The 24,068-nt window shown below is 34.4% G+C and overlaps 1 protein-coding gene across 1 annotated transcript in view; it reads right to left on the reverse strand.

Moving 5' to 3' along the window:
• The window catches only part of LOC136038247 (uncharacterized), a 106,758-nt gene that overhangs the window by 31,992 nt on the left and 50,698 nt on the right, over positions 1-24,068 (reverse strand). Inside the window, exon 4 of the mRNA XM_065721359.1 lies at positions 4,336-4,452. Within this exon, the coding sequence (XP_065577431.1) occupies positions 4,336-4,452 (117 nt within the window). The remainder of the gene's footprint in view (positions 1-4,335; positions 4,453-24,068) is intronic.

Below are 24,068 nucleotides of genomic sequence, written 5' to 3' on the forward strand. Positions count from 1 at the left end.
AATCTCAGGGACTGGATTTACCCATTCTTCCTTAGAGCCGTATTTTACAGTTTTAGTAAAACAATCTATTGGTTTTAAACAGTTAAACCGAAAATAAGGGGTTCAATTTGAGTAAGTTAGATTTGAGAGCAAGCGGAAGTCACTTTTCTCCAAAATATCCTGAGTAAAATATGTCATGCTGAAATAAAATGTCATATAATAAAATGTCATCCTGAATATGTCATCCTATAAAATGTCATCCTGAAGCTTCAAAATAATAAATGATCACAAGATATAAGAGTTGATCTATAAGGAATGGGTTGTTAGGGCAAGCCCACATAAAATAAATTTTGAATAAATGCACAATTTTATTGGGTAATGCTTGATTTGACTTTCTTTTTTCACTACAACTCTGTGACGCCAAAAGGTTGTATCTGAAATTTTCACAATTCTGAGATCATTACCAGAAAATATTTATTAACCTATAATCAAAGGGAGGACCAGCAGCAGTATGTACATAAGGAGGATCAAGGAAAGGCCTAACATATATTGCCTTATTGATTTTCCCCTTGAAAGTAGCTACACAAGCGGCTATCAGCGATTATCTTAGAGGTATGCCCGATACGTCTTTTTGGCATGGCATCGACAATATATCTCCAACAGAGAAGACCAGAGAAAATTTTTAATAGCGCCAGACTCTAAAGAAAACAGTATCAACTATTATTAATACTACTACTAATGACAACTCACTGCAGCACGAAGCCACCTGAGGCAACACATCCCAATCTATTCTTCCATTCCAATCTTTTCAAAGCCTCCCAATTTACACCCTCGCAAGAAGATCCATTTTCACCTAAATCTTTCTTTATGATCTCCTTCAGCCCCACTCGTGGAAGACCTGCTTCGTTTGGCCTTTCATGGTTGGTCGAAACCAAACAATATAAACACCATCTATAAACTCTTAATTTAAATATGAAGATGTCGCTAAGTTACACAAATCCACACAGTTTATATCCTTTCATTTAAGGAGTCTTATAGTCATATAGTCATGGAGTAAATTCAAAGAAATTCTGCAGGGGGCAAACCCATTTTCCAATGAACAGTCAAAACGTGGCCGGAGCTGGATTTAAAGAAATGACACTCCTAAGCCTAAGTGTTTTTGCCACTCCGTTATAGCAAAATTTTCAGGGAAGTCCCCGAAAATTCAGGGATAGTGGAAGCACAGAAGAGAGCACAACTGATGAGCCAAAAGTAATGAAAGAGGTGATACTGAACTCTCAGCTGCCATTCTTGGGAGACATCTGACAGTTTATAAGTGGCCACGGAGTTCCTGTGTTGTTTTGAAATTACTTTTCTGTGGCAGCATGGCAGACTGCATGGCAGCGGAATAAACCTAACACTTTGATGATAAATAATATTGGTCCAGTTTTGTAAAGAAAAAAAAATCACTCAGTGATAACTTACTGCGCCCCGTGGCATTGTGCGCCCCTAGACCTAGCGGGCCTATAGATAAATCAAGGTCCAATTGTGGTGAACTAGCAAAAATTTCGTAAAGAATGGATTTAATTCAAATTGAGTCATAGGCAATTTGTATTGTTTGAATGACATGGTGTGTAGCACAAAAATGGTGTAATCATAATCTCAAATGTAATCATAAAATAGTTTGTGGTTGAGACTTTTGGTTGGAAAACGAACCTGGAGGGGCAAGGGAGGGGGGACTGCAACCTGCCTTATACAAATTTACGTTCCTGATGCAGGGTACACATTTTCGGCAACATTATGCAGACTTCAGCACTCTTTCATGAACCTCATTTACTTCAATTGAAAATTTCATGAACTTCAATTCTATCCTCAAGGACCAAAACCTTGAGGATAGGTTTTATATTAGCAATATAATCGATAGTAGGTTTTTATTTGTATATAATAAAGGATTATTTCAGTAATTAATATGTTTTCGGCAAAGCACCAGCGACGCAGCAGACATTAGACTTATACTGTTAGAAAACGGGGTAGTAACCAAATTCTCGTTTGTAGTGATTTTTGTTTATTTTAAGCTTGATTTGCATATTCCACTTGCTTTACCAAATTTTATGACCTTTACCAGTTTTAACATTTATTTGTCCATTTGCATTAGTGCCCGTTGTATATTTGTTTGCTATGACTGTTTATTTAATTTCTGTTTGTTCTGGGTCTCCTTTATTCTTTAATAGTAACTTTCGGTCATTTTGAGCTTGAATTATTATAGTTTTATTTCTACTGATCTTACGTTTTGTTTGGTCTTTACTTTTCTTTGAAAAACTTCTTTTCTTTAATTATTTTCTTTAATTAATGTTTTCTTTAATTTATATTAAACAACTGAGCAACGGTATTCTGCTCATGCATTATTACATATTCTATTATAGTGTTTTATTATACTATAATATTATTATTATACTACATTATAAAATATAACAGTTCAAAATAAGGATGAAACCTTTTAATTAACGGTGAAACAAATATAAAATTTGTTAACTGGATATTTCAAACACATATAGCCTAGAGTATCCATCATCAGCAGTAAAACTCATAAAAAGTTTTACTGCTGATGATGGACACTGTATATGTGTCCGAAATATCCAGTTAAAAATTTGTATCTGTTCACTGTCGTTTAAAAGGTTTCATCCCTATTTTGAACTGTTATATTTTCGTCATGGAAAGGCAGTGTGGTCTTCGAAGTTATCTACTATATTATAATTATTATACTATATCTATTAAAGCATATATTCTATTATTATATATTCATGCATAGTATTTTTATATTCTAAAAATTTTGACAAATTACAATAGCTTAGGTTCACTTCAGGTGTACTTATTATCCACAACAAAAAGTAGTTTTTAAAAAAAAAATTATTGCGTTGCCAAGTAACACTGGAACAATATTTCCAGCTAGTTTTCTGGTTAATTTCACCTTCTGTCTAATTTTCTGCCATTTAAGGATTATACATGTGAGCGGTGGTGTACTGATTATGCAATAGTATATTTGAATAAGTTATCTTTAACGAGCCATATTATCAGCAACGAATAGTATTTTTTTTTAAACGATGACTGTATAAACGATGCAAAGCGATATTGTTCTTGCAATAATTACAGCTAGTTTTCTACTAAAAATGAAAAGAAAAATGATATTCAGACTAATTACCGTCCATTAAGTTTTCTAGTTTCAAAATTATACATTAATTGTTCAGCTAACGATTTTTATTAAGTATTTATTACTTAAACATGCATTTTCTAATGTTGAGACAAAATTTCTTAGAAAAAAATCCTTTCCTAGCACTTACTAGTTTTAGCGTTTATTTCCTAGCATTAAAAGGAATAAAATAATGAAAAATTCATACCAAATTTTTGAAAGGGTCAAGGGCAAATCTATGTGTACTTATCAAAACATTTAGGGATTAAAATTGATTTCCAGAGTGGTTTCTAAGCAAGTTAGTTCTTAATAGGAACGCCACATGAGTTTCCGGTGAAATTTTATATATTTACTTAAATTAGTAAATTGTTTTTATGAGAAATAAAAGTGGGCCTAAAACAGTGCCCTAGAGAATACCACAATAGATTATGGTAGTATTTTGATACTTGACCATTTGGAAGGACGTTACGACTGGCCAAGGCTATGAAACATTGATAGAAACACAATGTGTGCCCAAAAGACTACCCTGGGAAATGCCTAAACAGATAGGCAGGGGGTCTATTTTTATATTCAAATATTTGCAGCCTACAGAAATGAAGAAAGCTACAATTTTTAATTAGGTTGTTGATTTGACAGTGGTTCCAAAGTTTTAGTTCAAATATGCCATCAAAAAAATCGACTTCGATTACATCGATTAAATGAACGAAGTATCCTGGAACAAAGTAGTGGAACAAAGTAATTGTTGGATTCTTTTTAGATTACCTTGTTGTAGTCTTTGTAATTGTTCAACTAATTGTGAATTGTTGTTGTAATCAATTGTTCATGTTGAAGTCTTTTTTAGATTTTTAATTGTGAACTCTTTTTAGATTAGGAAGTCTTTTTGGATCAGGATCTGAAATTAGCTTGATGTAATGATGTAATTTGATGATGTAATCTGATCATCTGGAGTAATTTTCACTTTTAGCCATCCACACAAAAAAAAGCTCATAAAAATTCGAAAACCTGAAGAGTCACAGTAATTGGCAAGAAATTTTCTAGTTATTTGCCCCTCCCCCAGCGTCCTTTTATTTAGAGTAAAATATTATGCTAAATTTGCAATTTGGGTACTGAGCGTGTCTTTTTCTGTCTTTTAGTTAACTGTATTTAGTGAGTCAAAACTAAAATTGTACTATTAAATAAAGGAGGCTTACGACTTTATTTTGAAGACAGTCCTGTGAAGGTGCAGTAAGATTTCTACCATCCATTGGCTGATCAGGACTAGAATGGTATATGATTTCTTGAACTGAAACATTGCTTCGATGTGTGTCCTGCAATATAAACGGAGAAAGCTGAGCAACATTTTGAGCAAAAGAAAAAGTGAACAAAAATAATACAAAGCATTTTTTTTAGCTATAATACATTTGTCTTTAATTTCCATGTCTTCTCTTTTTACTCTGTTTACACGCTGTTTTTCGCCCAACCTGATCTGGGCGTCCTGGTTCGGTTCACCTGGTTTCGGTTCACCCAACCTGGTCTGGTTCGTCTGTTACATCCCTTAAGGTTTCTCTGTGGCAATATCAAGGTTGTCAAAAGAATGTCTGTGCAATATCCACAAAAAAAACTCAGGATATTATGTTGGATCTTCAGAGTATGTTTTTGGGATGTTAAACTAAATCAAAAGACACTATGTGAATCCAGTTTTGTACGAAGGGCATATCTGCGATGGCTCAGAAGCGACCAAGGGTGTTAAGTTAAGATAGTCAGGGCACGTTGAGTGGGACATTGAAATAATTCAAAATACAATATGTGCCCAAGGTTGTCAAAAGGATGTATGTGCGATTTCTCAAGTCAAAACTTTCAGGACATGTAGAGGGGGATACTTGATTAATATTCATCTATACTGAAGGTTATAACACGATGGGGGCTATGATTCCGTTAGCCCTATAGAACACCAAAAATTTTCATATTTTCTATCCATATATTTAAAATTTTTCCGTACCCATTAATCCAAAGCATTATAATACGATTATTATTAAAAATTGTTATAAAATTTTGTCGCACTTGTAAATAGCAAGCCAAAATTTGAATTCTTACTGAGAAATGAGAAAAGTTTTTTAAACTGAAAGTAAGAAGCGACATTAAAACTTCAATCGAAAGAAATTATTCCGTATACGAGGGGTTTGCCCTGTCCCTAATACCTCGCTCTTCGCGCTAAAGGTTTTTATAACTTTTAAAAAATCTTCTTTTTCTAATTAAACGACCCTTGTGTTTCTGGAGTATCTCTTAAAGAATTTCGACAAAAAGTCAAACTTTAGCGTAAAGGGCAAAGTATTGAGGAGGGGAAAATCCCCCTCATGTACGAAATAATGTCTATTCATTTTAAGTTTATGTTACTCTTTACTGTCAGTTGAAAAAAATTTTCAACTTTTTTTAAAATTAAATTTCTGATGGTTGTTCAAACAATTCCGGGAAATCCAGCTCACCTCCATGGAAACTTCCTCCCACGTAAAATAGCCCCCCCTAAGAAATATTTCTTGCAGGTGAATTCACCTGAAAAACTCTTCTTACAATATTGTCATTTGAAACAGACTTTAATTTCTGACAGTTTTTGAAATCATGCCGAAAAACAGAAAATTTAGAATTGTTTTTGGAAATTTTCTCACGGAAATTTCCCACCTCTAGTAGAGAGTTGCTCCCGTTGAAAATCGGCTTGTGAAGAATTTCTCCCGCGGATTTTTCTTTTGGAAAATTTCTCTGGCGGAATTCATCCTTGGAGAATTTCAACCACGAAAAATACCCCCCCCCCATGGTAAAATACTCCTGACAATTTCAACCCCATTGAAATCTTTCCCAGAACATCCCCATATGTAAAATTGGAAAAGACAAATTAAGAAAAATATAAAAGGACTTGTATAGATAATCTGTAACAGTGTCAAATTTTCCCTGGAAAGTTCACCCCCCGAAAACTACCATTCCTACAAAAACTTCTCACCTTGGAAAATCCCATAAGTAGACCCCCTTCCCCTCACCGAAATTTTTTGCATACTTCCAAATAACAATTACTACACGTAAAGAATGGGCAAACTTCGTAACTTACAGCCCTTTCTCAAGGGCTGTGGTAGGTCTTGTTTTAAAAGCAAAAGATTTATGATGGAAGTAAAGAGCAAACTTAAAACGAAGAAAAATTATTCCTCCACAGTTTGTATAAAATATATCTGAAATATTGGCTCAGATAAACTGATTCTTGATTTTTTTTTTTTCAATGATGTTTCTTCATTTTAAATTTAATCCTGATTTTTTATTTTCACCAGAAAAAATTTTGGCCAAACATTCGGATTGAAATTTTGCACTGGGGAATTTGCCAGAAACCTATACGAAATTCTTTTTATCTGTCTTACTTTCTCTTTGCCGACTCAATTTTACACGTGGAGATGTCAAAGGTAATTGTCCGAGGTGAATTTTCACCGGGATTGAATTGCCTAGGGGATCTTTCCATGGGGAGGGGGATTTTTCCGTGCAGGTGGAACCAGATTTCAGGTCATTATTTAAAAACGACCAGAAATTAAATACAATAATACAAGTTTTTTCACCTGAAGTAAAAAGCAACACTGAAAATAAAGCGAACATAGATTATTACGTATACGAGGAGTGTTGCCCCCTCTTCAACACCTCACTCTTTACGTTAAAGTTTGAATTTTGTCTCAATTCCTTAAGAGCGACTCCTTTAACACAAGGGTCGTTTATTTAGAACAATAAGGAGCTTTTTCAAAAGTACTAAAAAAATATTAGCGTAAAGAGCAAGGTGTTAAAAAGGGGGCAAATCCCCTCATATACGTAATAATTTCTGTTCGTTTTAAGTTTAATGTTGCTCCTTACTTCCAGCCAAAGAAAAATTTAAATTTAATTTTTGCCCTTTTTTAAATAATGATAAGAAATACGACTTAAAAGGCTTGAAATATATACGGTTGTTGAAACCATTATAGGATTTGAAATTTTCGAAATCCTCTCACTCAAATCAGAAGAGTAGATTCCCCACTTATAGTTGTGGAGGTAAATGTCCGACAGCTGGCAAGGTATGCGGTAAAGATGGGTAAATTCCAGTCCCCAAACGCCTGGCTCGCCTTTTTTATGCTGAAGTAGTTGGCCCTTGCGGCTTGGGCTTCGACTAAAGTTTGGTGAATCCAGTTACGTTAATATTTGATAATAATCCAACCTTTTCTGAGTGACCTTTTTCTTAGGAAAACAGCGCCTCTTCCGAGATTTTTTAGTCTTAGGGCAGATAATAAATGACCATTGACCTCCCGTGGGACCCCATGTTGGCTATTTAATTCAAAAGGTGTTATGGTACAAGAAATAAATATTTGCATAATACTGAAAAACATTAAAATAAATTTGGCGTTTATTTGACATGATTTATATTAAAAATCACGTGTTTGCGCAGTGAGATTTGATTTCTGCAACAAAAATACGTTAAAATTAATTTTAGTGACACAAAGTTAATTGTATAAATATTTCAATGTGTGAGAAAAGGGAATAACACGTCTTTTAGAAAAGAAACTTTTAAGCAAGTGGAGAACCAAAGAAGATTTAAGAAAGCGGATTCAATCAATCAATAGGGCGTGTTAAGCTTAAGAATCTAGGCTAAAAATCCCAGTTTCACAAAAAAAACATATAATCCCTTTTAAATTACTGGAGCCAAAATAGCGTCCTTACTTCGAACAAACAGGCTCATACTTATTGAAAAAAAAAATCACCAGTGCAACAACACAAACACAGAAACATAGCCACACCATGAAAAAAAAAAGTTAGACTGTTTTCCCTTTTTTAGAACGAAGGAGAAAGGAAGACTGAATTCCTACTTTAGTAATTTAAATAGATCAATACTTGAACGAGGCCTTAGCCTTATTAAATAAAAAAACAAGTTCTTTTTAAATGAAAGTAAGGAGCAACATTAAAACTTAAAACGAACAGAAATTACTCAGTATATGAAAGGGGCCTTTCCTCCTCAGCGCCTCGCTCTTACGCTGAAGTTTGAATCTTTTTCTTAACTCTACTTTTCAAAACAGCAAAAAACTTTAGCGTAAAGAGCGGGGCGTTGAGGAGGAAAATCCCCTTTCATATATGGAGTAATTTCTGTTCGTTTTAAGTTTTAATGTCGCTCCTTACTTTCATTTAAAAAAACTTGTTTTTTTTTATTTAGTTTCTGGACGTTTTTGAATTAACGCACGTTTTGATCTTGGCTCTCCGCACATAAATAATTAAAACGAAATTTGCATATAAATTTTTTTTGGCTAAATGGCTTTCTCATAGTTTTAATCGGAAGATTTTGAGAAAAAAAGAGCGAGGAAGGAGGCCTAGTAGCCCTCCAATTTTTCGATTACTTAAAAAGGCAACTAGAACTTCTAATTTTTTACGAACATTTTCATTAGTAAAAAATATACGTAGCTTACGAATTAACTTACGTAACGAACTTCTATATTCGTGTGTTTTTATTGTGTATATGAGGGGGTTCACCCCTCGTCGATACCACGCTCTTTACACTAAAGCTTAAATTTTGTCCCAATTCCTTAAGTTGAAATTACTAAAAATACTTTAGCGTAAATAGTGAGATATTACGAGGAGGTAAACCCCTCATATGCGTAATAATTTTTGTTCGTATCAAGTTTAAATGCAGCTCCTTACTTTCAGTAGAAAAAACTTTTCATATTTGTTTTTTCATTGTTTTTTCAAATAATGCTAGAGATTCCTGCATCCCTTCATTGAAATTCTCTTCCCCCAAGAGAAGTTCCTTCATGGAAATATCCTCCCATGTAACCCCCCCCAGCTCTCCCCTCTAAACCAAAAAAAAACTGATAACGTGTGTACACTTCCCGGTAACCGTTCCTATATGTAAACACAGGTCAAAGTTTGTAACTTGAAGCCCCTCCCACGGGGACTGCGGGGGAGTAAGTCGTCCCCAAAGACATAGTTATTAGATTTTTCGACTATAATGAATTAAATGGCTATCTCAGAATTTTGATCCGGTGACTTTTGGGAAAAATGAGCGTGGGAGGGGGCCTAGGTGCCCTCCAATTTTTTTGGGTTAGTTAAGATTAGTTGGGTTAAGATTGTATGACCTTTAGGGGGTGTTTCCCCCTATTTTCTAAAATGAGGCAAATTTTCTCAGGCTCGTCACCTTTGATGGGTAAGACTAATCTTGATGAAACTTATATATTTAAAAACAGCATTAAAGTGCGATTCTTTTGATGTAACTATTGGTATCAAAATTCCATTTTTAGAGTTTTGGTTACTATTGAGCCGGGTCGCTCCTTACTACAGTTCGTTACCACGAACTGTTTTATTCATCCATCCAATTACATAGGTAAAACAGCATAGCCATACACAATCAACTGCAAAGAATAATGCATGGACGGCAGTCGTGTCGTAAGTAAGTATAAGTCGTCACATAACGAATATTAAAAACAATAAGTAAGAAAAATAATTCAAAGGCAACCAACCAGCACAAGGGCTCATCAGGAGAATACACACTTGCCTATAGGATTTAGGCACTTTAAATTCCCTACCCAGGCAAGTGGCTTGCCAACCATATTTATGGTATGTAATCAGGAATATCGCAGTATTATCGCTATGGTACCAGGTATGCAAATTTTCAGGCCATTTATCTTACCTTATTTTGTTTGAACGTCTAGCATATTGACTACTCATAATTATGCTCAACCGCTTATAGGGGATTTACAGACACACTAAACATGGGAGAGTTTATGAAAAACCAAGGACAATATTACGGATTGCCCTTGAGTTTGACTGTGTGCCAGGGTCGCCATTTGAAGAATATTTATCTTAAAAAGACACAGTCTTTTTTTTTAAGACACAGGCGCAAACGTAACTCTTCTATTTTTGAAGAGAGGAAAATTTAGATAAAGGCACCGTACCCTGAACACATTATAAAATTCGGTACTTAAGTATTATACGAGAAACACTGGAAAAGTGAAGCTTGGTTAATGCTAATGAAATAAAACAAAATATGATGAAAATATAATACTTTATTTGCAAAATTGTGAAAACTGCAACGAAGAATTATAGAAGGTTTAACGCCCGGAATGAATTATATTAAATACGTAAGTTAAACTAACCTAACCTAACGAAAATACCAACTAAATATTTAATTAAACTATAGCTACTATATATTTTCCCAGCGAGCCGAAGCTAGTTGTCTGGTATTAACACCACGAAAAGTGGGTAATGTCTCATGTTCATGATCCAAAATCTCGAGTGTTTCTCGTATAATACTTAAATACCTAAAGTTATAAAAATTTTGGGGCGATGGCCTCCGATCATTTCTTCATAACTTGGACTGATGAAAAATATTTTCAATCTAAGATCTAATGCGTTTAATTTTTAAAGTTCCAGTCCAATGAGTCTAAAAAGACACATCGACAAGGAAATGAGGTCTTAGGGCCCTTTCCACCTTGCCCCAAAATTTTTATATATTTACTATGTGTTTCATTATTTCTTATATTTTCAGGGTATTGTGCCTTGTTCTAATTTCCCCACCCAAAAAAATATTGCACAACTGTCTACATCTAAAAATAAAAAAAAATAAAAAAAAAGAAACATTGTCGTTCTAAAATAAATATTTTTATCCTGTCCTTGGTAAAGGCATCATATACTGAAAATATAAGAAATTATAAAACACATAGTATAAATCCCAAAATTTTAGGGCAGGGGGGCAAGGGTTGTAAGACCACCTTTCCTTGCGTATGTGCATTTTTAGATACCGTGGGGTGACAAGTTAGTGCTTGAAACTTGCAACTCGATTCTCCTCGCTTTAGGGTCTACGAAGGATTATTGGCGATCAACGATGGGAAATGACAGAATGAATGATATCATTATCACTGATGAGGCCACCAAAAAAAGGAGGAAAAGAAGCTGGATTCGGATAGATTAGTAAACAATGTCTCTAAGCAGGGAAGTCGTTACTACTTCCTGTTTTAGGTATGGTTGCTCAATATTGTTTTTCTCGATTGAAAAATTGACCACCCCCCCCCCCATATTATTGTGAATTAGTGTCCCTGCAGAGACGCAGTTTTTGTCAAAAATTAAAATCTTACTGCTAAAGTTTAAATTTTCGGTTACTAGGGGGTTTGACTCGTGTTCCCATAATCTTAAGATTTGTGATTTTTAAGATTGTGATCAAGATTGTGATCAAGATTGTGATTTAAGTTTTTCTGATTTTTCACATCCAAACTTTCTCTGGAAGCTTAGCATAATGTCAAAACTCGTGTCCCACAGAAGCTTGAGTTTTAATGTTCCAAGCCTTTGTTTGTCAAGTGACTTGGAATGTACAAATTTGCAGTATAAGGCGTTTTCAACCATAAAAACCAACAAAGAGATGTCTAAAATATCGTACGTGTACGTAAATATCGTAAGTGTAGTGAAATTTACGACACTCTGAAAGATTCTAGAATATAATTAATAATTTTAATAAATATAATATAATAATAAAATTAATATTAATGCATATTAAAATACCTACAAAAATCTACCTGTATTATCTTTCACAAAAATAAAAAAGAAAAATCTATTGTTAACTCTTTAACTCTGTTGAGCTTTTCATGGTTAGCCAAAATTAGCATCCATTAAACAATGCCATTCAACTTCTTTTTACCACAATTCAAAGGCGTTTTCCAATGAAAGTAAGAAGCAAAACTAGGATTTACAAAGTGCAGAAATTATCCTATAAATTAGATAGTATGAGATACTTATTTCAAGAAATTCCTATCACAAGCCCCGAAGGTCCGAATTCGCATTTCAAAGTCATAAAAAACCAAAAAAATCATTAAAAAACATGACAACTAAAAAACTGGCAAACAATGCCAAACCAACAATATCAGAATGAAAAACTATTCCTTAGTCAAAAATATAAAACTGCAAAATGTCAGCAAAAAGGTAAAAACTGATAAAAAAAGGAATGAAAGTAAAATATGAAGGGGCTACCATGGCGTGAAATCAATTCCACTTCCCTCTTTATTCTAAAGTTTGACTAGCATTTTCCGAATACCAAAATTCAAATAAAAGCCCTTGATTTTGGAGGTAATGAGTCTTTGTAGCTTGAGCCCCGACTCAGTTGGCAAGTCGAGGGGAATATTAAGTCCTTATTTTACCAATTTTCCTCCAAAGATTTAAAATAAGAGTTTTATTGCTGAAAGCAACCACAACAAAATGAGTACTTTCGTCAGTGAGCTCCCTTCCATAGCAATCTGAATGCTTTAAATGAATAATTAAAAAATTTTAGCCTGTAAGCGCAATTCCAAGACTTAAAACTCTAGCAGTAAAACTGCTAGAGTTTTACTGTTGATGATGGACACTGTATATGTGTCCGAAATATCCAGTTACAAATTTTTATATTTGTTTCACTGTCAATTAAAAAGTTTCACCCCTATTTTGAACTGTTATATTTTCGTCATGAAAAGGCAGTGTGGTCTTCAAAGTTATCTACTGACAAATACCAAGAATTCTACAACTACTTAAAATATTACAAGGATTTCACATTCTTTTTTATATATTTTGATCTTCTAGTAAGGGGGAGGGGAACAAAAATCTTACAGACAAAAATATCCACTGGCTATAAAACAAAACGGACGGTTATAGGTAAACGTGTATATTGGCCCTCCCTGCAAGAATAAAACCCAAGGACATAATTTGCTACGCATTTGCATTAAATTTGCGCTTCCTACTCAAAGAGGGCACGGACACCCAAAAAAGACGAAGAGGTTTCTATAAATGGCGATCAGTTAATCCATAAATCAAAATCTATAACGTATCCTTTACTATGTCTATGGTAGAAGTAATTTTCCACTTATAAATATTCAACAGTGCTTAAGAAGTAAAAAAGGTAGTACGTATATACACAGCTGAAAGTCATGTACCCTGACAACCAATGATTCCAAAGTCAGGAGTAAGAACACATTTATCTTAAAACCAATACGCAATTTATTCACGTCAGCTCTGATGTCTGAAAATGACCATGGATGCTTAATTTTGCTGTTTCTATGGGCACCTGGGGCTCATCATTCAGAAAATATAAGATTTCAATACGCCAACTTCGAAATTAATCAATCTCGTAGAACTTGTTCATAGGATGGGGCCTAGCCACCTCAAGCAGCATCCCAAGAATGAGCCCCGGTCCCTAGTCCCCTTCATGAAATTGGCTTAAGTTTACATAATATGTGTACTTAGCATATGTGCGTCTCGTACAACACTGTGTTGAAGGGTACTTTACGAGGAGATACTCAAAAGAGGGAGGAGGGTGGTTTAGTTTCTTAACTCCTCCTTTCAAGAAATTTAGGAATATTCTTATAGTTTCAGAATATTCGGACAAATAATGACAAATTTAATATCAGGAGTTACGCTGTCTACTTTATTTGAACAAAAATTTTTCGAATATCGAAAACCGATGGGGGAGTTGAGCATTGGTCAATGGCGGTGACTAGATTTGTGGATTTGTTAATGCTGTGATTCTTTCATATTTTTATAGTTGTTTTAATTCAATTATTCTTAATTATTCACTTATTACTGCTATTATTACTTTAATATTTATTTTTATTACTTGTTTTTATTAGATTATTTATTTATTATTAGATTATAGATTATTTTATTAGATATATTATTATAGATTATTTATTTTGGTTTATCTGTAATATAGAAAGTTTGATCGAATAGGTAAATAGTTACGTGGATTTTCGTGCAACCACAAACCCTCATAAGATATTCTACAAAACAAGTGTTTTTTTTGCAGCCGTTTCCTGTTTCGCTGTTGCTGATTATAATTGATTAGGAGCAGAGCCTATCGAACCACGGGACTGCTTAAAAAAGAAAACAAAGCATAGTAAGTGCTCTTTTTTGAAGATTAGAAAAAAAAACATTTTGTACTCTTTCTCCAACACAAAATTCAACAGTTTCTCCACATACCTGCATAAAAAAGCCTGTAAAAACAACAAGAAAAAAAATCCTGCATTGAAAAATTCCACCTACAGAAATATCCTAGTGTTTTTTTTTCTTTTTTTCTAACAGACAACACTAAAAAGAACTTTTCATTATTTTTTCAATCAATTGATTTGTTCTATATACTGTCACATTATCTAAAATATAATCTTCGCCTTTATTTAATGCAATTACTTGATGCAATTTAATTACAATGAACGATTCACAGATAATACATCTTACAATAAGACATATCTCTTTCAATCAGGATAGGATACTTATCAATCATCTCGGCTATTTATGTTCATGGCCGAAGGAGAATTTTTCAAATTATTTTCTTTCTTTTTCCGAAAAGTTTACAGCTTTTCAACACGCATTGTAAGCATTATGGTTTAATATAAAAATCAAACAAGAAAAAAACTTAAAAAGATTCAAACACACTTTTTTTTAAATTAATGAATGAAGTAACTACTAAATTACAAAAACTATACATACACACAACCACCCGGGGAAGGCTTAAACAGCCTGATGTTGGATGGCTGCAATCCTCTGATTCTCAACCTATTTATTAAAAAAAAAAATAAAGAAGGACAAAAACACTCTCACTCAATTACCCTTTAATACCAGAATATACATAAATAAAGGCTAATAATAATAATAAGAAAAAAAGAAGTGCCGAGGAAGCGCTGGCTTCCCGACACCTGGTGTTCATCTTGGAACACCAGGTGTGCTGCGAAGGTCCGCCACGCTTGGCAAGCACCACCTAGTGAGAGAGCGACCCCCTGAAAACAGCTGATAACAAGCCAGAGGAAAGGGCACATATTAATACTTAGTTCAGGAGCAGTGTTGCTCCTGTCACGATGCCTTAAAGACCAATGCATTTTACATTCATAACACCATACCTTTTTGACAAGATCTGTCTAGAAGGGTTTAAACCAGCCTCCTAGCCTCAGCAATTCTGGTTCATTTTCAAGATAGTGTCAAAGATGCCATTTTTCAGATCACATTGCATTTTTTTAAAGCAGCGTGATAATACGTTCATTAAAAGCTTATAGACAAATGATTATTACTCGGATAAGGCCCTAATAATCACCCTAAGACCATCCAGTAGGCTGCTAGCACCAGAAAAAAAAAACAAAATCACTTTTTTTTTACCCCGCTATGTCCAGGCACTATCATAATGGCTTTATAAAAAGCAAGCATTAAACATTATCAGTCGATTAAGGTAATAACCTCCATCCATAAGACTGTTGGCTCAGGAAAATTGTGGCAGAGAGCACCAACAAGTTATCATTTTTTTGCATCACACGAAAGCATTTTTACCAAAGTTATCATTTTTTACCAAAGAGGGTAAAAGAATAAAATCTGTTAAACAAACCCCAAATTACCGCCCTGGGACCATCCAGTAGGTTCCTAATACTAATCAAAAGAAAAGAAGAAGAACAAAGGACATGATATGACTGTCTTTTTTTGGCGAAGATTTATAACTTTCCAGTTAAGATTTTGGACCAAGGAAATTTCGATGGCAAAAACCGACATGTTACCGATATGAACAAAAATCGAAGGGGAGTGTTTTCTTTGTTTAACTCAAAACGCTTTGCTTGACACTCATAGAGTCTGAGAGAAGTCTAAATGGCTTATAAATATTCACTTATGGCACACTGGGATCAGACTAGATCCAATATAGAAACCTCAAGCTCCCTCCAAGAATGAATATCTTAAAATTATGCTCAGAAGCGTATTATTAACCGGACAAAGCGATAAGAAAATTTTCCAAAATAATCACAATCAGAATAGCTCTCAAAAGAGTTGGGATGTGACACTTCTAAGAAATGAGTGTTTGGGTAAAAATATCGGGTAACACTTTTTTAACTTTTACCCGCTTTTTACGCCGTATTAGAATTGAATATATTAGAATAAACTATTTGTTTCTGGAGTATGCATACATTTTTCGGGTGGGGAAAAGAGGACGAATTTTTTGCCGAGGGGATTTTGCACGGGGAGAATTTTCCATGGAAAGAGAATTTCCCATGTGGGTGAAATTTTCAAAGGAAATTGTATACAGGGGGAATTTGCTAGAATTCATATATGAAATTTCTCTCTATGTCTTGGTTTCTCTACACTGACTAAATTTTACACCTGGAGATGTAAAGGGTAATTGTCCAGGGTAAATTTTTACCAGGATTGAATTTTCCCAGAGGATATTTCCGTGGAGAGAGGGATTTTTCGGTGGAGGTGGAGCCAGATTTCCTGGCGTAATTAAAAAAACGATGTCTCCTCCTCTCCTAAAAATATTAAAGCTACTCCCTGAAAAATCCTTCTGACGTTCCAAGCCCCATTAAAAAAATCCTTAGGGTGGATTGTTTTCAAGAGCGATTTTCATTTTTGAGGCTTATCATGTAGATCACATCAAAAATGACATTAGAAACGAACAGAAATTAAGATTTTTTTTTTTTTAGATGAAAGTAAAGAGGAACATTGAAGCTTAATATGAACAGAGTACTTCCGTATAAGAGGAGAGCTGCCGTCCACTCAAAACACCACTATTTACTGTGAAGTAGTGCTTAATTATATTCTGTATGTTAGGGGGGGGGGTGGTCCTCTAACTTTAACAACACGATCTTTACGCGAAGCGGTCAACTGGATGCATTTATGAACGCAGCAAATGTAGTTGTTGGTTAATTAGAAGTGACTCATTAAGAGATCAAATATAAAAAAAACAAGTTTTTTTTTAACTGAAAGTAAGGCGCAACATTAAAACTTAAAACGAATAGAAATCTTTCTGTATATGAAAGGGGCTTTTCCCTCCTCAGTGCCTCGCTCTTTACGCTAAAGTTTTTTATTGATTGAAAAAGTAGAGTTGTGAGAAAGAGTCAAACTTTAGCGTAAAGAGCGAAGCATTTAGGAGGGGACAGTCCCTTTCAAATGTGGAATAATTTCTGTTTGTTTTAAGTTTTAATGTCGCTCCTTACTTTTGGTTAAAAAAAATTGTTTTTTATTTAATTTCTGAACGTTTTTGAATTAATACAGGTTTTGAATTTGGCTCACCGTGCATGAATAACTAAAATGAAATTGGCATATTAATTTTACCTTTTTTGGCTAAATGGCTTTCTAAAAATTATTCCGCATATCAAAGAGGCTGTCCCCTCCTCAGTGCCTCGCTCTTTACGCTAAAATTTTTAATTATTTTAAAAAGTAGAGTTGAGAGAAAGAGTCAAACTTTAGCGTAAAGAGTGAGGCACTGAGGAGGGGATATCCCCTTTCATATACGGAATAATTTCTGTTCCTCTCAAGGTTATATGTCGCTCCTTACTTTCAGTTAAAAATACTTTTTATTTATTTATTTTCTGAATGTTTTTGAATTACCGTATATTTTGAATTTGGCTCACCGTACATGATTAGGCTAATCAAAACTAAACTTGCATACTTATGTTACTTTTTTGTTTTTGGTTAAATGGCTATCTCAAAATGTTGACCACTCAAATGTTAAACGCACATCCGTGATCTTTCTTCTCGTCAAAAAATGCAAAATTCCATATTTTTGCAGATAGATCTTGAAAACTCTACTGTAGGTTACCCTGATACGATGAATCTAATGGTGTGATTTCCATTAGGATCCTATGACTTTTGAAGTAAAATAAAGCAGTCGTGGGTATCAAGCCATGGTTAATTATAATAAAAACCAAGACAAATAGTCTGATTGAGTGAGAGGCAAATCTGGCAAAAGCCCTTACTAGGATTGTATAAAACTGATTATCAGTTCATTTGTTAATAGATTAGACTATCTATCATCCATCCATAGGTCATTCCTAGGGTAGAACAGTTTCACCTCTTTTTCAAAAATAAGGCAGATATTCTCAGGCTTGTAACTCTTGATAGGTAAGATTAAACTTGATTATATATTTAAGATCAGCAGAAAAATCCGATTCTTTTGATGTATCTAATGGTATCAAAATTCCGTTTCTTAGAGTTTCAGTTATTATTGAGCAGGGTCGCTCCTTCGTCCCCTTCATGGAAATTCTCTTCCTCCATGAAAAATTACTCCATGGAAATATTCTCCCACGTAACTTCGATCTGGTGACTTCGAGCAGCAATGAGAGTCGGAGGGGGCTAGTCGCCCTCTAATTGTTTGGTCACTTAAAAAGGGCACTAGACCTTTTAATTTCCGCTCTAATAAGCCCTCTCGTGACATTCTAGGACCAATGGATCAATTCAATCACCTTTAAAAAAAACAACAACAAATAAACACGCGTCCCTGATCTTTCTTCAGGCAAAAAATACAAAATTCCACATTTTTGCAGATAGGAGCTTGATACCTCTACAGTAGGGTTTTCTGATACGCTAAATATGATGGTGTGATTTTCATTAAGATTCTATGACTTTTAGGTGGTGTTTCCCTGTTTTCGAAAACAAGGCAAATTTTCTCAGACTCGTAACTTATGATGGGTAAGACTGAACTTGATTAAACTTATATATTTAAAATCAGCACAAAAATTTGATTCTTTTGTTGCATCTATTGGTATCAAAGTTCCGTTTCTTAGAGTTTCGGTTACTATTGAGCCGGGTCGCTCCTTACTTACAGTTCGTAACCACCGACTGTTTAATTGCCTTTTAAAGTATTTGAACTGTAAAGTATACTGTTTAACGAAATTTTGCATCACATAGGTATCACATTCTTGAGGCAAATAGTCAAAATTGTGTGCAAAAAGCAGGGGTAAACGGCAGGGACGTAGCTCCGGCATTTTTATTGGGAGTGGGGGGGGGAAAGATGGGTCCATATCCGGATATTCAAGGGGCATGGGCTAAATAATAATTTTTCTCAAAAAAAATTGGGAAGCGGGGTAACTGCCCCCTCATATACAATTTTTTTTTCAATGGTTAAGCTCTAGTTAGATTTTACCGTAAAGAATTAGGGGTTGGGGGGGGGGCAGAAGTCTCTCTGATACGACATAATTTCTGTACGTTTTAAATTCCTTTGTCGCTCTTTACTTTCATATAAAAACACTTTTTCCTTAATCCTGAAGTCTGATTCTTCTTTTAAACTTTCTTCTTTAACAATATGAGTGTTACTTTATTACATTCAGTAGGCTATAATTCTGTTTACTAGATCTAAGGGGTTTTAGTTTCGCTCAAATTGCATCCATTTCAAATTACCACCTTTTTCACTAAAGTTAGGCTAAGTTAGGTTAAAATATTGATTTTATTAAATGAAAAAAACTAGTTGTTTTTTTATCTGAAAGTAAGGAGCGACAATAAAACTTAAAATGAACAGAAATTACTTCGTATATGAAAGGGGCTGTTCCCTTCTCAGCGCCCCGCTTTTTACGCTAAAGTTTGACTCTTACTCTCAACTCTACTTTTTAAAACATTAAAAACATTTGCGTAAAGAGCGGGGCGTTGAAAAGGGAACAGCCCATTTCATATACGGAGTATTTCTGTTCGTTTTAAGTTTTATTGTCGCTCCTTACTTTCAGTTAAAAAAAATAGTTTTTTTTTAAATTTCTGAACATTTTTGAATTAATGCATGTTTTGAATTTGGCTCTCCGCACATGAATAATAGAAACGAAGTTTGCATATTAATTTACTTTTTGGCTAAATGGCTTTCTCATAGTTTTGATTGGACGATTGTAAGAAAAAAAGGAGCGGGGGAGGAGGACTAGGTTACCCTTCAATTTTTGGTTACTTAAAAAGGCAACTAGAACTTTTAATTTTTTTACGAACGTTTATATTAGTTAAAATATACGTAACTTACGAATTAACTTACGTAACGAACTTTTTTATTCGTATGTTTTTACTAAGTGTATGAGGGGGTTCACCCCCTCGTCAATACCTCGCACTTTACACTAAAGCTTAAATTTTGTCCCAATTCCTTAGGAATGACCCCTGAATCACAAAGGCCGTAGAATAAATAGTTGAAATTACTAAAAATACTTTAGCGTAAAGAGCGAGGTATTAGGAGGAGATGAACCCCTCATACGCGTAATAATTTCTATTCATTTTAAGTTTTCATGCTGCTCCTTACTTTCAGTTGAAAAAACTTTTCCAGATTTATTTTTTCATTTTTTTAATGCTAGAAAATCCTGCACCCCCTTCATGGAAATTCCCTTCCCCCATGACAAATTCCTCTATGGAAAGTTCCCCCCACATAACCCTCTCTCCTCAACCCCTCCCCCCAACCAGATAAATCCCCTTGAAAATGTCTATACACTTCCCAATAACCATTACTAGTAGATAATGGTCAAAGTTTATAACTTGCAGCCCCTCCCACGGGGACTGTGGGGGAGTAAGTTGACCCCAAAGACATAGTTATTAGGTTTTCCGACTATTCTGAATAAAATGGCTATCTCAGAATTTTGATCTGGTGACTTTGGGAAAACATGAGCGTGGGAAGGGGCCTAGGTGCCCACCGATTTTTTTTGGTCACTTAAAAAGGGCGCTAGAACGTTTAGTTTCTGTCAGAATGAGCCCTCTCACGATACTCTAGGACCTCTGGTTTGATACGATGACCCCTGGAAAAACAAACAAACAAACAAATAAAAACACATCTGTGATCTGTCTTATGGCAAAAAATACAAAATTCCCCATTTTTGTAGGTAAGAGCTTGAAACTTCAACTGTAGGGTTCTCTGATACGCTGAATAGAGACGGTGTGGTTGTTGTTATGATTATATCACTTTTAAGGGGTGTTTCCCCCTATTTTCTAAAATGAGGCAAACTTTCTCAGGCTCGTAAATCTTGATGGGTAAAACTAAACTTGATGAAACTTATATATTTAAAATCAGCATTAAAATGCGATTCTTTTCATGTAACTATTGGTATCAAAATTCCGTTTTTTAGAGTTTTGGTTACTATTGAGCCGGGTCGCTCCTTGCTACAGTTACGTACAGTACGTTACCACGAGCTGTTTGAAAGATATAGCCAAAAAATATGACTTAAAATCATACTCAAAACAATAGAATTGCGTTTTTAAAACCAGAAGTCCTAAAAAAGCAAACTCAAACGAAATGAATGAATCTCGTTGATATTGCTTCAGCAAAGACAAGTAATGGATTTGCCTTCAAAAACTTTTTTTTGGTTATAACTAATTTCACTGTCTCTCAAAATAAAGAAAATTCTTTTTTTTCAATGAAGAATTCCCTATTCTTTCCTTCACGAAAACATACTTCCTTAAGTGGCAACCCTGGCATGCCAAAATAAACCATGGGCTCGTACGAACAAAAACAGCACAAACGAAAATCAATATGGACATAAATTGTACGGTTATAATTGCTAGGGTTAAAATTAAACTTGACATATTTACAACTGGCTAGAATCAGATACTCCCCTCCAGTGCCCACATTTGGAATAATAGATGCCCGAAATATTTTCTTCTTTTTTTCCCATCATCTTATGGGTAGGTAATAAATCTATATTCATTAAATTTAAGCACAGCGGTACTCAACCTTTTTCTTCTTCTCTGGACTGTAGGTTATTTTTCAACATCCTTGATAAAGAATTAAGATTCCAGCCAGACACTTTTTGTATCCTTGCTTGTCCGGTTTCTACAGGTATCAAGCTCGAAAAAAAAAAGAAAAAAAAAGGAATTCAGCTCGTGACCAAAATAGTGAAAGAGCTGATATTTTAGCAGAACCCTACTTAGCCTTCTCCTGTAATTTAACAAAACAAATTATAACAATGAAGAAAAGTAACAATACAAAAACTGAAAGATGCAGCAAAAAATGAAAAAAAGAATAAATGAAATGAAATATGAAAGGATTATGAAAGGAAATATGGGAAATATGAAATATAGGAAAAAGGAAATATAGGAAATATGAAAGGCATAATGAAAGGATTCAGGGCCTTTTTTTATTCAAAATTTCAAACATATTTTTTATTCCCCCCCCCCCGCGTTAAAAGAAAATCTTGTTTACGAGAATAATTTAAAGCACGATGTTCAGGAACCGATAATGCTGGAAAAAAGCACGACTAATTTCGCAACCACTTCAGGGTGAAAAAGTGACATAAATTGAAAACAGCGCTATGACTAATTGACCAATAGAAAAATTGCGAGATGTACCAAAAAGAAAAAGAAAAATAATTTGGCATAATGAAAGGATGCATTAAAAAGGAACAACAACGAAAAAAAACAAGAATACAAAAACTGCAAGATGCAGCATAAAGAAAAAGAAAAACAACAGTACAAAACGGCGACACGTTCCAAAAAGAAAAAGAAAAAATAATTTGGCATAATGAAACAATTCAGTAAAAGGGAACAACAACGAAAAAAAAAACAAGAATACAAAAACTGCAAGATGCAGCATAAAGAAAAAGAAAAAGATGTTCGGCATAATGAAAGGAAAAGCAAACAACATTGAATAAAAACAACAGCACAAAACTGCAAAATGTACAAAAAAAAAAATAATAATTTGTCATAATGAAAGGATTCAGTAAAAGGGGACAACAACGAAAAAAAAACAACAATACAAAAACTGCAAGATGCAGCATTAAGAAAAAGAAAGAAGATGCTCGGCATTATAAAAGGAAAAGGAAACAACATTGAAGAAAAACAACAATACAAAAACTGTGAGATGCACCGAAAATAAAGAGGAAAAAAGAAGAAGAAGAATTCAGCATAATGAAATGATTCGGCAAAGAGGAATGCACCGAAAATAAAAAGGAAAAAAGAAGAAGAAGAATTCAGCATAATGAAAGGATTCGGCAAAGAGGAATGAAGGTAGTTCCAAACTTTTGCATTTTGAATACAGTGAAACGTTGAAAAAGCCAAAATTACCTATTCTATAATTCCATTATGATTGTAGTGACCGCATGAATACCTACACCATTGCGCATAAAACATACCATGCTCATGTACACTAAAGGGGGGGGGGAAACAGCCAAACAGGAGTGTCATCAAGATTTTTTACGTCAGGTCTACCCAATGTGGTCTAATATATTACTTGCCACATCAAACATTCATTTTCAAGCAGGATATGGTCTTAGGAGTGCATATTCCAAGCACATTGGGGGGGGGGCGCTAAGAGATTTTTTGTAACCTTAACGTAAAAAAAGGTTTGCAAATAACAGTTCAATAGGGACAAATCCTTTTATTTTACAGTGAAACAACAACAAAAAATCTCTGGATATTTCGGTCAAAGATACAGTGGGTGCCATCAGTGGATAAACTGCTGTATATTATTTGTAGGTCATGGACAGACAGCGTGGTCTTCGAACATAAAAACACATTGCCATTTTCTTAAGAATTTAGAAATTTCGTCACAATCGATGGTGTCTTGGGAACAGAGATCGTGGGTTATAAAGTCTGGGTTCTAATTCTACGATTGGCATGTGAGCACTTGGCTTGACGACCAGTAATATTGCTGTCTATTGAGACTTTTATTAACTAAAAATCCATTAGAGGCAGGCGTGGCTTAAAACTAATAAAAAGTCAAATCTTTATGCAATCTAAGTGCGTTTCAAATCGCTATGCTGTCTGAGAACTACAAAACTGTCAATTAATTTTGCTTGCCTCCAACATGTCCCACGTATTTGGTCATTCTTTTTGGTTGGGCTTTTTTTCATCATTATTCCAAAAGTCTTCAAAAAGTAAAGAGTTATATTAAATAAAACAGTAGCAATATTCCCCCCTCCTTTACAAGCCATGGAGCATTTGTAGGGATCAGTGCATTAAATTTGTTTCAAGATTTTTTTTCTAAAAACTATAATCTTACCTTAATAGTTCAAACTTAAAAACAAAAATTATTTTGAAAGAATAAACAAAACCCAAAACGAACAGTAATCATAGGCAGTGCGACAGCGCTGACAAAATAAAGTGCGATGTGGGCACAGCGGTATTGTTTATTTTTTTTTAGACCAGGGCACTTCGTATAGAAAGAGCTCTCGCAGAAACTTCGAAAGGGGCTCATTCGATTGGAAAGAAATTACAATAAATAACCGAGTCAAATTCAAAACGAGCAAAAATTGAT

The sequence above is a fragment of the Artemia franciscana genome, chromosome 17 (genome assembly GCF_032884065.1).
Source record: "Artemia franciscana chromosome 17, ASM3288406v1, whole genome shotgun sequence".
Classification (NCBI taxonomy): domain Eukaryota; kingdom Metazoa; phylum Arthropoda; class Branchiopoda; order Anostraca; family Artemiidae; genus Artemia; species Artemia franciscana.